This window comes from Pipistrellus kuhlii, unplaced genomic scaffold (genome assembly GCF_014108245.1).
Source record: "Pipistrellus kuhlii isolate mPipKuh1 unplaced genomic scaffold, mPipKuh1.p scaffold_m20_p_15, whole genome shotgun sequence".
Classification (NCBI taxonomy): domain Eukaryota; kingdom Metazoa; phylum Chordata; class Mammalia; order Chiroptera; family Vespertilionidae; genus Pipistrellus; species Pipistrellus kuhlii.
The window spans coordinates 26,848,603-26,864,947 of record NW_023425460.1 but is presented as its reverse complement, the minus strand read 5'-3'; the positions used below and the strand labels follow the sequence as shown (position 1 = coordinate 26,864,947).

General features: G+C 36.9%; 1 protein-coding gene across 3 annotated transcripts in view; it reads right to left on the bottom strand.

The window, feature by feature from the left end:
• The window catches only part of KIF11 (kinesin family member 11), a 43,277-nt gene that overhangs the window by 23,332 nt on the left and 3,600 nt on the right, over positions 1 to 16,345 (bottom strand). For all 3 annotated transcript variants that reach the window (XR_004988088.2, XM_036438556.2, XM_036438557.2), the window contains exons 2-9: positions 11,981 to 12,113; positions 11,555 to 11,652; positions 11,392 to 11,470; positions 9,926 to 10,111; positions 9,691 to 9,815; positions 4,452 to 4,542; positions 3,089 to 3,331; positions 1,197 to 1,292 (exon numbers count right to left, since the gene is read on the bottom strand). Coding sequence is in view for 2 of the 3 variants with exons in the window: in XM_036438556.2 (XP_036294449.1) it covers positions 1,197 to 1,292; positions 3,089 to 3,331; positions 4,452 to 4,542; positions 9,691 to 9,815; positions 9,926 to 10,111; positions 11,392 to 11,470; positions 11,555 to 11,652; positions 11,981 to 12,113 (1,051 nt within the window). In the remaining variant the exon portion in view is untranslated. The remainder of the gene's footprint in view (positions 1 to 1,196; positions 1,293 to 3,088; positions 3,332 to 4,451; positions 4,543 to 9,690; positions 9,816 to 9,925; positions 10,112 to 11,391; positions 11,471 to 11,554; positions 11,653 to 11,980; positions 12,114 to 16,345) is intronic.

Sequence of the window (16,345 nt, the reverse complement as noted above, 5' to 3'; positions counted from 1 at the left end):
TTGGGTTCAATTCTCTGTCCAAGAGGCAACTAATCTCTCTCTCTTCTCTCCCTCTCCTGTCTTCCTCCCTCCCTCCCTCCCTCCCCCCCTCCCCCCCTCTCTCTTTCTCTCTCTTAAAAAAATGTGGTTTTTTTTCAATTAAAAATCATATCCTCTGGTGAAAAGAAAAATAAGCAAGCTAGAAAAATCAATGCATTATTATCAAAACTGTCAAATAAAGGAAATAAATCAAGCATTTTTCCTGCCTTTCTATAAGCATACCCTAGGGCCGTGGTCAGCAAACTGCAGCTCGTGAGCCACATGCCGCTCTTTGGCCCCTTAAGTGTGGCTCTTCCACAAAATACCACGACCTGGGCGAGTCTATTTTGAAGTGGCATTAGAAGAAGTTTAAGTTTAAAAATGTGGCTCTCAAAAGAAATTTCAATCGTTGTACTGCTGATATTTGGCTCTGTTGACTAATGAGTTTGCCGACCACTGCCCTAGGATAGCTGAAGGCAAGTTCCTCATTATAGAGGTGGTCCAGCAATTAGTTAAGAAAAATTAAATTAGAAGATTACCATTTTATAACCCTTAAAGAACTAATGGATCAACTCATTGAATATCATCAATTTCTTAAAAAGATAAAAAAAGCAGACTATGTGCTTCCTGGTGGGAGAATATACCACCACCTAAGAAATAGTTTTGCCAAAAATACACAAATAAGATTAAACTGGAATCTATGAAACCTCATGATCCAAAAAATACAAAGAACAGAACATGTCAAAAGATACTACAAGGACAAAAAATACAGGTACTTCCACAAATAAATTAGAGGAGCAGTAAAAGGTGTAAGGAGAATCAATGTACATGAGTGGGTAAAGAAAAGCTGTGATACATTCATTCACACAGCAAAATACTACTCTCGGCCATAAATGTAATTACACCCTAATGTATAGTAACTATACATGTTACCCTTAAGTTGTAAATAAATAACCTTTTTAAATATAAACATTTTTAAATTTTCTGATTTAATAGAACTGGGAAAGTCAACATGTTAGCATTAGAAAAAGTATTTTAACATACAAGGTATTTAGTTTATATTATTAAATGAAAAGCCCTCCACAGGCAATTTAACAAATCTTTTAATAATTACTGCAATTTCTTATTTTCACATTTGTCAAACAAGAATACATTACTCCACAAAAATGCACAGTTACCTTAATAAGGGCTTTTTTGGTTAGTTTCTGGTTAACTTCAGGCTTATTCAGTATGTTCTTTGCTCTATGAGCATATTCCAATGTACTCAGAGTTTCCTGTGATGAAAAGACCAATTACTAAAGATACTATGAAAATGTAGTTCTGTTACCTAATATGTACTATAAAATAACTCATAAGTAATAATTTATGGTTATAGCTAATCTGAAAATCTACCACTAAGACTATTATACCCAATTTTTAAAAAAGAGATTTCTCAAAACATCCCTATCTTTTTTCCTTCTCCTCAATGTTTAGGGTATTTAACTTCATAATAACTTGATCTAATAATTTGTTTAATTCAATCAACTAATGAATAAACAAAACGTCCTATAACCATACAATGGAATATCACTCATCCACCAAAAGAAACGAAGTACTGATACATGCTACAATATGAACAATGAAAACATTTTGGTAAGTGAAAGAAGCCGGTCACAGAAGAACACTGATTGTATGATTCCATGTATATGAACTATTCAGAGTAGGCAAATCTATAGGTTAAGAAAAGTAGATTAGCCAAAACCGGTTTGGCTCAGTGGATAGAGCGTCGGCCTGTGGACTGAAAGGTCCTGGGTTCGATTCCGGTCAAGGGCATGTACATTGGTTGTGGGCACATCCCCTGTGAAGGGTGTGCAGGAGGCAGCTGATAAATTATTCTCTCTCATCGATGTTTCTAGCTCTCTGTCCCTCTCCCTTCCTCTCTGTAAAAAATCAATAAAATATATTTTTTAAAAAAGAAAAGAAAAGTAGATTAGTAGTAACCAAAGGCTGTGAGTTGGGGCAAACTGGGGTGATGAAATATTTTAAACTTAGATTTTGGTAATGATTGCACAGCTCTGTGAACATCGTGAATTTTATGGTATGTGAATCAAATCTCAATGAAAATATTTTTTTAAGTACAGGAGATTTAGAGAACTTATAAAGTTTTTCTAATTCCATTCAAAATGCAATAGATAATTATTACAATAAAGTAAGAGTCAATTCTGCCATCTTTGTTGCTTCTTTTGGTTTTCTCACCTATTCCAACACACCCAACCCCACCTTCACTACTCTCTAAGCAGTCTAAACACTAACATTCGCTTAACTTCTAACTCCTCAATTAAATCTCTATATCCAAAAAAAAAAAAAAAAAAGATATATCTCTACATCCCATGTAACCATATACTGCTAATGACCACAGCAATTTTCTTTGAAGACTGTGTGGAAAAAGCAACTGGCTTTTTAAGATTAAAAACTCTGCCAGGAAGGAGAAAGACATGTTTTTCAGTGGTGTCCTTCTAAATGTGTCCATATGCAATGTCCAGATTCTTTTCACTATAATACAGAATATAGCCGATGGATGAACTTTTAAAACGAGACAGCACCCTGGCCAGGTGGCTCGTTTAACTGGAGCATCGTCCTGTGCACCAAAAAGGCTGCAGTTTCAATTCCCGGTCAGGGCACATACCTAGGTTGTAGGTTCGATACCCAGTAAGGGTGTGTGTGGGAGGCAGCCCATTGATGTTTATCTCTAAGAAAATTAAAAACAAACAAAGAGCCTGGCTGATGTGGCTCAGTGGTTGAGCATTGACCCATGCACCATGCAGTCACTGTTGTGATCCCTGACCAAGGCACATGCTTGGGTTGCAGGTTCAATCCCCAATACGGGCATGCAGTAGGCAGCCAGTCGATGTTTCTCTCTCATAGATGTTTCTATCTCTCTCCCTCTTCCTTCCTCATTCTCTTAAAAAAACAAACAAACAAACAAACAAAAAAACAATAAAAACATTAAAAATAATAATAAATAAAATAATGTGATAGCTAAATAAGAATTACAGCTGCTACACTGGCAGATACTGTTCAAAGGGCTTACCTCAATATTAAGAGATGCAGGAGAAATTGTAGCAATTATAGATGTTCTTGTACGTCCCCCAAGAGAATCCTGGAGGATTCTGGTTAGTTTAGATTCTCGGTAAGGAACATGCGGTGTTCTTTCTACAAGAGCAGTAATAACTCTTCCCAAAGTCAACAGGGATTGGTTGATATTTCCAGCTTCCCGAGCTCTCTTATCCACTGCTCCAGAACGGCCAATGTTTTCACTTCCTGCAAGATCAACCTTGAATTAAAAAAAAAAAAAAATAGGTTGTCATTTTGTTGGATTTGGACTTGTTCATTCTCATATTATATATAATATATTAAATAACCAGCAAAGTAAGTTTTCTATAATAATAACAACTCACTACAAAGCTAATAACCCAGTGACTATAAAAATATTGTCTAGAAGTACAAAATTTCAGGCTGCTCTGACGGGATCAAGAATAAAATAATATGCCAAAACCAGTTTGGCCTGCGGACTGAAGCGTCCCAGGATTGATTCTGGTCAAGGGTATGTACCTTGGTTGCGGGTACATCCCCAGTGGGGCGAGTGCAGGAGGCAGCTGATTGATGTCTCTCTCATCGATGTTTCTAACTCTCTCCTTTCCTCTCTATAAAAAAATCAATAAAATATATTTATAAAAAAAAAAAAATGAAGAGTACTACCAATCCCACTTCTGGGTAAAAATCTTAAGGGAATGAAATCAGTATTCAAAGAGAGATCTGCATGCTCATGTCCATTGCATTATTCAGAATAGCCTAGATGTGGAAACCTAAGTGTCTGTCAATGGATAAATAGGTGGTATATACACACAATGAAATATTATTCAGCCATGAAAAAGAAAATTCTACCACTTACAAGAACATTGAGGAACTTAGAGGACATTATGCTAAATGGAAAATAAAAAGACAGAGAAAGACAAAAAGACAAATACTGTATGACCTCACTTGTATGTGGAATCAGCGAGGAGGGGGGAAAAGTCCAACTCATAAAAACGGAGGACAGAATAATGGTTATCAGGTACAGAGAGGTTAGGAAGATAGGGAGAAGATGCTGGTCAAAGGGTAAAGGCCTTCATTGTTAAGGTGAGTAAGTTCTGATATACACTAGTACAGTTAATAATACTATACTGAAATTTGCTGGGAGTAGATCCTAAGTTTTGTCATAAAAATAATGATAATAATAACAATAATGATAATAATGTGAGGTAATGTATGTGTTAATTTGATTGTAGTAATCATTTTACAAAGAATATGTATATCGAATCATCACTGTCCACTTTAAATATATAATTTTATTTGTCAATAAAGCTGGAGTACAAACACAAGAATAAAACAATGATATTAAGATAGATGCTTACCAAGTTCAACTTCCCAATTTTAACAAGCTCCTCTCCATCAATTGTAGTTTCTTTCATATGTATTGTAACAGAGAAAACGGAGTGGGATCGACTAGAAAAGAACAAGTTACCCAGTCATTATAACACAAGATATTATTTAATTTCTACAAAATATTAAAAACAGCCAAGAAAGATCTAGATCTACAAAAGTAAAGAAAGATAGTATCTGCCCTGGCCAAGTAGCTCAGTTGGTTAGAACATCATCTGGATGTGGCAAGGTTGAAGGTTCAATCCCTGTCAGGGCACATATAAGAATCAACCAATGAGTGTATAAATAAGTGGAACAAATCAATATTTCTCTCTCTCTCTCTCTCTCTCTCTCTCTCTCTCTCGCTCTTGCTCTCTGTCTCAAAACAAATAAATAAAAAAAGAAAGATAGCCCTAACCAGTTTGGGTCAGTGGATAGGGCACCAGCCTGCGGACTCAAGGGTCCCAGGTTCGATTCCAATCAAAGGCATGTACCTTGGTTGCAGGCACATACCCAGTAGGGAGTGTGCAGAAGGCAGCTGATTGATGTTTCTCTCATTGATGTTTCTAATTCTCTATCCCTCTCCCTTCCTCTCTGCAAAAAATCAATATATATTTTTTTTTAAAAGATAGTACCTCACAGGAGGTTTTTGCTTTCTTGTACCTACTGCCTGTAGAATACAATAAGAAGCTACTTGAAAACACTCAGGAACTAGAATCCCAGGCACCTCTGAAAGCTGGATGTTGGGTAGGGTTGGGGACAGGTGCCTGATGTGTCAGAGGGGAAGGCTTGCGATAAATCTCCCTATTCATAAGAACCATCTGAAATATGTCATTACCATAAATTCAAACAGCTCCAGGCAAGCCATCACAGTGCTCCCCCAGTGTCAACTGCTATAAAAGTCCATTGCTCTGTTTTGAGAATGTTATCAGAAAGATAATTCCTTTCCCTGAACAGCAGAAATAGTAAGTAGCAGTAACTACCAAAACACTACAAGATAATCAGTTAGATTATAAAGTGTTCCAAAGTATATGATTTATATTGACATTTGGCTTTTATCTGAGGGATACAAAAATTATACAGCCATGCACAGCTTAATGACGGGAATATGTTCTGAGAAATGCATCATTAGGCAATTTATTGTTATGCAAACATCACAGTGTACTTAAACAAACCTAGATGGTATAGTCTCTACCGTAATTGAATGTGCTATACTTTTATACAACTGAAAGCACAGGTATACCAGCATTACCAGAAACACGTAATGCTTTATTTCTACACTTGTTGACAGTTAAGATATCCCTACATGATAGGAATTTTTCAGATCACTATGGAACCATTGTCACATATGCAGTCTATCAATAACCAAATGCTGTTATGTGACTCATGACTATATAAGACACCCAAAAACATCTTTCCTTTATGTATCAATGACATTTGGAAACATCATTGTTTATTAATGTCACTACTGTTGGGAAATACGGTAATTTTCTTATTTGGACTTTTCATGTTACTTGAAAATTTTTTACAATAAATACCATTTTTACAAAATTTAATTTAAAATTACTGAAAAGGGGGGAGCAACTAGAAATAATAAGAGATCAACAAGAAATGAAGAAAACATTGTCTGAAATAAAAAATATTATACAAAGTCCTAAAAACAGACTGGAAGATGGCAAGAATCAAGACAAAGATTTAGAACACAAAGAGCCAGAGGACACTCCTCTGCAGAAGGGAGAAGATAAGAGAATCCAGAAAGTTGAAGATAGTGTAAGAAACCTCTGGGACAATTTCAAGCGAACCAACATCAGAATTATGGGAATTCCAGAAGAGAGAGAACAAGATACCGAAAGAGTACTAGAAGAAATAGTGACAGAAAACTTCCCCCCCTTGGGAAAGAAATAGACTTACAAGTCCAGGAAGCCCGCAGAACCCCAAACAAAAGGAATCCAAGGAGGACCACACCAAGACATATCATAATTAAAATTCCAAGAGCAAAAGAGAGAATATTAAAAGCAGCAAGAGAAAAGCAGGTAGTGACCTATAAAGGAGCACCCATAAGATTGTCAGCTGATTTCTCAACAGAAACCATGCAGGCCAGATGGGAATGGCAAGAAATATTCAAGGTGATGAATAACAAGAACCTACAGCCAAAAATAATCTACCCAGCAAAGCTTTCACTCAGAATCAAAGGACAGATAAAGAGCTTCACAAATAAAAAAAAGCTAAAAGAGTTCATCACCACCAAAACAGAATTATATGAATTGCTGAAGGAGGTTATTTAGGAAGAGGAAGAAGATAAAGATAAAAATTATGATCAACAAATATGTAGCTATCAACAAGTGAATCTAAAAACCAAGGGAATTTAAAAATCTGATGAACAATATTAACTGGTGAATATAATAGAATCAGAGGTATGGAAGGGGAGTGGACTGACGATTCTCAGGGAAAAGGGGAGTGGGGGTGCAGGAAGAGACTGAACAAAAACTGTGCACCTATGGCTGAGGACAATGGGGGATGGGGAAAGGACAGAGGGTGGGGTGGGAACCTGGTGAAGGGGAGCAATTGAGGGGGGGAAGAGGATCACATTTGTAATAATCTGAACAATAAAGATTTATTAAAAAATAAATAAATAAAATTACTGAAAAGGGGATAGGCACAATCTATAATAATAAAAGCGTAATATGCTAATTAGACCAGACAGCTGAATGACCTTCCAGACATCATTCTGGATGAAGCCACCATGGTGGGGGCCGAGGTAGAGGTGGTTAAGGGTGATCAGGCAGGCAGGCAGAGTGGTTAGTAGTAATCAGACAGGCATGTGGTTAGGAGCCAGCGGTCTCAGATTGCAAGAGGGTGCAGGTTGGGCTGAGGGACACACACACACACACACACACACACACACACCCCTGTGCACGAATTCGTACACCAGGCCTCTAGTATAAACATAAACTGTAAATCTAAATCATCATATACATTTCATGTTTTTCTACCATTATTTACCCATTCCTAATCTAACATTGTGTAATTATTGAAATAAAACACACACATCAACTCTGTTTTAGAAATTTTAATTGCCTTCTTTTTATCATATACATTCATAAAAAGAGATCTTTATTCCAATCTACATATTTTTTTAAAAGGAGACCCAAATTATACAAATTAATAAAATAATACGAATTTTGAAATGTGGTTTTATTGATTTTTTTTGTTTGTTTGTTTTTAGAGAGAGAGGAAAAAAGAGGGAGAAACATAATCAGCAGCCTCCGATACACGCCCCGTCCATGGATCAAACCTGCAACCCAGGTATGTGCCCTGACCAGGAATCAAACAGGCCACCTTTCAGTACATGGGATGATGTTCAACCAACTGAACCACACCAGCCAGGAACAAAATAGTAAGAATTTTATGTTTTAGACAAAAGTTTTCTGAGAGGAAATTTTAGTCTTATTTTCATTCCTCCAAATTCTATATAAAATTAATTTACAAGCCAATCAGAATGGAAATTTCATTTTATGATTTATAGCTTAAGTTTTAAAAATGGAAAGCTATTATAGAAAAATTTAAAATTAGGATTTTAATTACTTTCATGTTTTTTTTTCTTTAAATGCATACATATTTTTATAAAGTTGCAATTATATATAATTGCTTATGAAATTGCAGTTATAACTATAAAAATTGTCAATAAGGGAGCAAAGAAATAAGAAATCTAGACATTTTGTAGCTCAAGAAAACAGATATTCAGATAAGTTCACTTATTTACCCAAAGTCACATATTTAACTACAGAACTGGAACTAAACGCAAATACCTAATTCCCAACCCACAACTCTTCCAATTAGTCTGATGTTTCCTTCAAAGACCAACAGGAAAAAACTCACTTCTAACTTGGTAAACTGCATTTGTAGAATTTGGGATTTATCCTATAGAGGACGTTATCAAATATGGCCTTTTGTCCCCTTGAAAGTCAGTTAGTGATCATCCATCTTCCTACATTAACAAGAAGCCGTTTGAAAATAAATCATGTTGTATAACCTAAATACATACAAATTTGTTAATCATGCCTAAATAAAGTTGAAAAAAAATAAAAGTCATTTGACTTTTTTCTAATACTTCCTCCGACCAAGGTTTTTCAAACTGTGTTCTAAAAATACATAGTGGCTTCAGAAATGTGCTCAGAGAAAATCTTCTTAAGGCTGAAGATAATAAGCCTCTGAGAATTCCATCCCAAATTCAACTATAGCAGCCATATTTTAATCAGGGCTCCCATGTACAATTTCATTTAGCAGATTAAACAATCCACTTCAGCCCTATTCGGCTTGGCTCAGTGGACAGAGCGTCAGCCTGCAGACTGAAGGGTCTCAGGTTTGATTCCAGTCAGGGGCATATGCCTTTGTTGCTGGCTCAATCCCCAGTTGGGGGTGCGCAGGAGGCAGCTGATCAATGATTTGTTCTCATCATTAATGTTTCTATCTCTCTCTCTCCTTTCCTCTCTGAAATCAATAAAAATATATTTTTTTCCGAAACCGGTTTGGCTTAGTGGATAGAGCGTTGGTCTGTGGACTGAAGGGTCCCAGGTTCGATTAAAGGCAAGGGCTTGTACATTGGTTGCGAGAACATCCCCAGTAGAGGGTGTGCAGGAGGCAGCTGGTTGATGTTTCTCTCTCATCGATGTTTCTAGCTCTCTATCCCTCTCCCTTCCTCTCTGTAAAAAATCAATTAAATATATTATAAATTATATATATTATATATAATATATATTATATATAGCCGGGACCAGTTTGGCTCAGTGGATAGAGCGTCGGCCTGTGGATTGAAAGGTCCCGGGTTCGATTCCGGTCAAGGGCGTGTACCTTGGTTGCGGGCACATCACCAGTAGGGGGTGTGCAAGAGGCAGCTGATTGATGATTCTCTCTCATCGATGTTTCTAACTCTCTATCCCTCTCTCTTCCTCTCTGTGAAAAATCAATAAAATATATTTAAAATATATATATATATATTATATACATTATAAAATCTACTTTAAGATAGATTAATGCTTTCGCTCTAGTTCAACTTGTCTTTGTTCTCCTTTCAGCATTCTTCCAATATTGATGCTTCCCTATAAATCTCAAATCAATTACTAAGGCATGCAATGTAGCATAAAATCTAGGTATGTGATTCGAACACTATGACCCACCCCAATTTCTTCCTAAAAAGAAAACGGAGCATGAGAAAGACAATGGCTCTCTTACCTGGAGTATGCGTTCATTAACGTAGCTGCAGTTGTCCTCTTTGCTGCTCCCTTCTCCAAAATTTGATAAACTTCATCCTTGTTGTGAACTGTAATTTCTTCTAAACCTTTGATTATCACCCCTCTCTGATAGAATATTTTTAAAAAGCACCCATTAGATTGGTTAACACACCCACACTTCTCAAAGCATCACACATTAACATTTGCAGACATTTCATTCTCAAAGCCTGAGTCACCTTGTTACGTGGATCATCGAACATCTGTAGTCTCTCAGAAACATCAGAGGATGGATTAAGGAGATCAAAAAGTTCTTCATTATAGATTTCCAACAGAGACACTTTGACTGAAAATTCAGTACCATTAGCAGTAAGTTTCTCAAAAATCTGATGAAGAGTACGTGGAATTATACCAGCCAAAGGATCCTGAAATTATAATATTAATAAGGACTAAAATAAAGAATGGAATTTACTGTGGAATTAAAACTATTAAAAAAAATAAATAAAAGCCAACCTAATGTTAGAAAAGCCAAATCATTTACAACAGTCTATTTAAGAGTAATTATTCTTCATACCTTCCACTAATCTACCATGCCTCCCAGACACTTTATGCCTGAGCATTACACAAAAAACAACTGAAATGAGCTGCTTATAAAGCCAAGTTCAATAATCTTTTCCAACTTTTCTCATGAATATATTACACTACATTTTAATCAGAAAAAGGGGCTCGCCGAAACCGGTTTGGCTCAGCAGTAGAGTGTCGGTCTGCGGATTAAAAGGTCCCAGGTTCGATTCCGGTCAAGGGCATGTAGTACATTGGTTGCGGGCACATTCCCAGTAGGGGGTGTGCAAGAGGCAGCTGGTCAATGTTTCTCTCTCATCGACGTTTCTAGCTCTCTATCTCTCCCTTTCTCTCTGTAAAAAAAATCAATAAAAAAATATATTAAAAAATAAATAAATAATAAATAAATAAAATCATTTTTTAAAAAAAGAAAAAGGGGCCCATTAAAAGTACATTCCCTAATTCTGACATAAGCAGGATTGTTTCTCAAATGTTAAGTATCCTTAACACAATTGTTAAGAATCCCTAAATTTTGAAACTGTGCCTTAAGCCTATTCCGTATCTCCTACAGTTGCAATTCCATGTATATATAAAGTTAATGCCTCAATTATGTAACCTCTAGGAAAAAAGGACCTACCTAAATGTTAATAATTTGAAAACTGACTTAGTCATTAAATCAATTGAAACATTTGGTGAAAATCATTGTGAAATGTACTATTTGTTATCTACTATATTCAACAATGCAGTAATCTTAATTTCTTGAACACACAAGGTGATCACTAATAAAGTACCATACTGCCCTTGCTAGGTTAACTTTATGAGATTCATTCCCTCGTTGCAAGGTCTTCCCCTTCAAGTCACACTCACATTTCACTTTTCCACAATATTCTACTCCAACTATTCTGTCCCCTCTCTTAGCGCTTAACTGTACCCTATGTATTTATTGGCCACGTCTCTCCCAATGAGACAATATGTTTTTAAACAGAAGCCATACCATATACTTTAACTTTTCTAGAGGAGTAGTTAATCCTAAATTCCCACTTAACATGGGTACTCTTTCTCTATTTGAAGACCAAATCCTTCAGTTTTATTCAGTTATATTTCAGCTACTTTAGAGACAGAGTCTGTTATAAGCAACAAATACCTCCTCCCAAGTATACTCTTCATTAGGTGATCTTTCCCCTTCCATTGTAAAGGTTTTTCCAGTGCCAGTTTGGCCATATCTGTCAAGATTAACAAAAATATTAAATAAAAACCAAACAAATACATCTAAACCTTTTCATCAATTTGAAAAATATTTCACTCACGCAAAAATAGTGCAATTATATCCCATAATAACTTCATCCAGAATTGGACAAACAATACTTCGATAAACATCTATTTGTTTAGTAGATGCACCAAAAACCTATAAAGAAAAAAAAAATCAAGCTGAAGGTAGGCAAGGAGGGTAGGGGAGAACATCTGTAATAGCATCAACAATAAAAGTTTAAAAAAAAAATCAAAGCGTTTCTTCAATAAAAAAATTATTAATTACCCACTTTAATAATTTTATTTTTAATATATTAACTCATTCAGCTCACTAGAAACCAGTGACAACTCTAAATCAACTGAAATTTGTCACTGTACACTAGAACCTAGAGGAAATATGTATACTAGAATAACTTTACATTAGTGAATAATGGAGAAGTAGGAGCATCTTAAGAAGTACCATATAAAAATAAAGAAAGAAGTACCATATCAAAAGTGTATGTTTTCCTTGAGCTCTTGTCAGCCAATCCTCCAGTTCGGACACTGACTTCTTTTCGTACGTGATCACATTCTACTACAGAATGGGCGCTAGCTTTCCGCTCTGCCAAATTAAATGGTCTATAAAGAGAAATACATAATGTTATTTAAGAGCGTTTAGTTATCATGTTACTGATGAGATTTTCATTAATACCTTAGACAGGAACAATGTGACATTTTGACTGCACTACTGGTGATAGGGACTAAATGGGGGCTAAGTGATACTGCTACGGCAAATAGAGTTTTAAGGGTTTCAATTCCCAGAAATAAAATTAGTTTTTAGATTTTTCAAAGTTATGTATTATAAAACATTACAATTCTGACAGTTTCTTAGAGTAGATGCTAACAGAATTAATTTGTAAAAAATGTCACACTTATTTTTTCAGAATTCTATTTCCACTATTCTTAGCATCTGAGCAAGTTAGGTTATGATGTAGTAGAAAGAACATGCCAAATTTGTGTCCAAAAGATGAACCTGCCAAGTGGGTAACTGAACAAAATAAAAAATAGATACAAAAAAATGACTAATGCCTAGAGTCCTTCCTATGTTCCAGTGCTTTATATGTGGTAAAACTCGGTTTGTCCTCACAGTGAGGTCTAGTGGAGAACAGTGACATAACACAAAGGATTATACAAGAGGTGATGTTTAGAAGGGTATGCAAGAGGCACTGTTAGGAACATAGAGCAAAGATGTAATGCGGTCCTGATTGGGACAGGGCAGGATGGAGGAAGCATGGGTGATGGCAAAGACTTCCTGAGGAAGTACTCTTCTAAGCTAAATTCCTCCTTAGGCATTTCAGTGCAGTGGGGACTCGGAGCCAGTCTGCTTGGGCCATGTACCGTGTTTCCCCGAAAATAAGACATCCTCCGAAAATAAGACCTACTTACAGGTTTCCTTCTGAGTGAAATATAAGGCATCCCCCCGAAAATAAGGCCCCGCTAGGTTAAACATGAGAGATTTGGCCCACTGATTCTGAAAGAAATGGAGTCACAAGAAATTCACCAGGAAATTCAGGAATTGAATTGTTATGATGATGTTCCAGAAGATGATGACATGATTGTCATTGAATAAATGAGTAAATTCTTGATACTGTAGGATTCACAGTTTGTCTGGTTTGTGTTGACAACTACCGTCCTACCGTACCGTATACAGGTAATAAATTTCCTTTCTTTTCATTTAACAATAAATGTGCACCGTATTCTTCTTCATGGAAAAATAAGACATCCCCTGAAAATAATACCTAGCGCATCTTTGGGAGCAAAAATTAATATAAGACACTGTCTTATTTTCGGGGAAACAGGGTAACACTTTGCATCTGTTTCCTCATTTGAAAAGAGGGCCTAGTAATACCGCCAACCATTACAGTACCAACCAACCAGCAGTGTAGGGAAAGAAATTCTTTTTTACTGTTTCCCCAGAGTTTGCTACTATGCTTAGCAACCAGTAGGCACTCAAATATCTGTTAAATTACATTGCTTAATAAATGTCACCCCAAGAGGAATGATGGGAAAGCTAAAAACAAACCAAAAACACCCACAGTCCACATAGTAGCATCCATAAGGTATTTAGATATAGTACTTAACACACATCCGGGCCAAAGGAGAAATGTACTCTTGACCTGAGTTCATCGTTCCCAATGAGTATCATATATTATGGAAAGACATGCCAAATAAGAAATTATCTTTCCTCTCATCACTAGACAAGCCAAATTGCTTTATTTTAAGGATACCACAATGTACTCTGGCATGCCGCACTCCCTAGCATATTTTTTGTTGTTGTTAATCCTCAACCTAGGATATTTTTCTGTTGATTTTTAGAGAAAGTGGAAGGAAGAGACAGAGAGAAACACATCGATTGGTTGCCTCCTGCACACACCCTGACCAGAATGGGGATCGAGCCCGAAACTGAGGGAAGTGCCCTTGACCTGAATGAACCCAAAATCCTTCAGTCTGTGGGCTGAGGCTCTATCCACCATTAAGCCAAACTGGCTAGGGCTCCCTAGCATATTTTTGACTGGTCAGAAGACCAAACGTGTGATCCTAGAAAATTTAACTTAGCAACTCCCAGGTAATATCTGGCAATGCTGTCATTTGCCAAAGGTACTGAAGCCTAAACAATGCACACGTAATCCACAGCATGCATTATTAGGAGTTCAACAAAACCAAGTCAAAACCAACTTCTACTGAGAGGCCAAAGAGTATAAAGTAGAGTGAATTCTCATGTGCTTAAAGCTTTTCCAATTAGTCTACTATTCTTAGCAACCTTAAACAAATCTCTTGCAAGTGATTAAGTTACCAAATGAATACCATTCAGACTGTCAGGACAGAGTAGTAAAAATTCACAGAGATCACACATTCCTAAAAGTTATCAAAACTCCCAGAGGAGCTATAGAGAGTCGTTGTATTACACACACAAAAAGAGTACTACCAAGCCACTATTTTCCTATTCTGATTAGAAACTGCAGGGTTTCTGCTGATGACATTAATAAACCCATCAATTCCTTGGCCTCACTAGTGTTCTATTAAAATTCAAACAGATGCCCTGGCCAGGTAGCTTGGTTGGTTGGACAGTTGTCCTGTACACCAAAAAGTTTCGGGTTTGATTCCCAGTCAAGATGTGGATTCAATGCCCATTTGGAGCAAGAACGAGAGGCAACTGATAGATATTTCTCTCACTCTCCCTTCTTCTCTCTAAAAATCAATGAAAATACCCCTCAGGTGAGAATTCAAACAAACAAAAATAAATAAATAAATAAACAAGTACAAATTGGCAGTTATAAAATAGTCACAAAGATGGAGAGTTCAGCATAGGTAATATAATCTATATATATTTATATGTGTAAAAGTGGCCCTTTGAGAGTTCAACCAGGAGTTTAATCACTCGCTATGACGTGCACTGACCACCAGGGAGCGGCATGAAACAAAGAAAGGCCCCTGACAGCAGCTAGAAAGCCCTGATCAGCCAAGCTTAGGGATCCTACCCCTGCATGAATTTCATGCACTGGGCCTCTAGTCAATAATACTGTTATAAGTATGTATTGGGTACTATATTTGTGGGGGGATACTTCATAAGTCATATAAATGTCTAACTACTGAGCTGTATACCTAAAACAAGTATAATATTAAATGTCAACTGTAAATGGAAAAAAATTTTTAAAAGAGGGGAGAAAAAGTCATCTTGTAGAAAAGTGTTAAATGTATTCATTCATCCCGTAAACATTCAGAAAGTATTTTTATGTGATACTTTTCTAGGTACTTGTGATACATCGGTGATCATAACCAAGTTGGGGTGGGGTGGGGGGGACCACACAAAACATCCAAAGTTCCTATTCTCAGGGAGCTTTTACCCAAGTGTGTGAGTTGGGGGTCAGGAAGAGATGACAGTCAAGTCAATATATTAGGTGTTGACAAATTTGAAATGAAAATAAAGCAGACCAAGGAATGATAAGAAATGATGCATGGGGAAAATAAGTATTTGCTGCTGTTATTTTAGAGTGGTCAGGGAAGGCTTCTATGATAAAGGTGATATTTAAGGAAAATATATAAAGTGAGAAAGCCAGCCATGTAGTAACTATTTTGGTGTAAAAAGTTTCCATCCCTAGCCAGTGTGGCTCAGTTGTTTGGGCATCATCCGATGCAACCAAAGGTTGCTAGTTCGATTCCAGGCAGGGGGCATGCAGCAGAGCAGTGAATGGATATTCCACTCACATTGATGTTTCTCTCCCTCTTCCTTCCTCTCTCTCTAAAATCAATAAAAGTATTTCCAGCAAGGCAGATGTGGCTCAGTGGTTGAGCAGGTACCTATGAACCAGGAGGTCATGGTTCCATTCTAGGTCTGGGCACATGCCCAGGTTGCGGACTCAATCCCCGGTGAGTGGTGTGCAGGAGGCAGCCCATCAATGAACCTCTCTCATCATTGATGTTTCCATCTCTCTCCCTCTTTGTTTTCTCTGAAATCAATAAAAACATATTTCTTTTAAAAATCAGATACTGGGTGTTCAACAGCAGTGGCGGCAGCAGCAGTACGCTGGCAGATTCATTCCTCTACTTAAAACCTCAAACATTGGGCCACACAGTCTGCCTGACTTCAGGTAAAAGATGTCCAGCAAAACAACAGCAAACACCCACAACAGAGCCCCGGCAAGAACTGTGCAGCAGTTAAGCCTCCAGTGAAAGAATCAGGGTTTCAGCAGCACCATGGACCTCATGTCCTACTGCGAGGAGTATGGCAGGAGTGACGCCTGGCTGACAAAATACCAACTACAGAAAATTTTTTCAAGAATTAAAAAAACCCTACACCATAGTATAGTGGA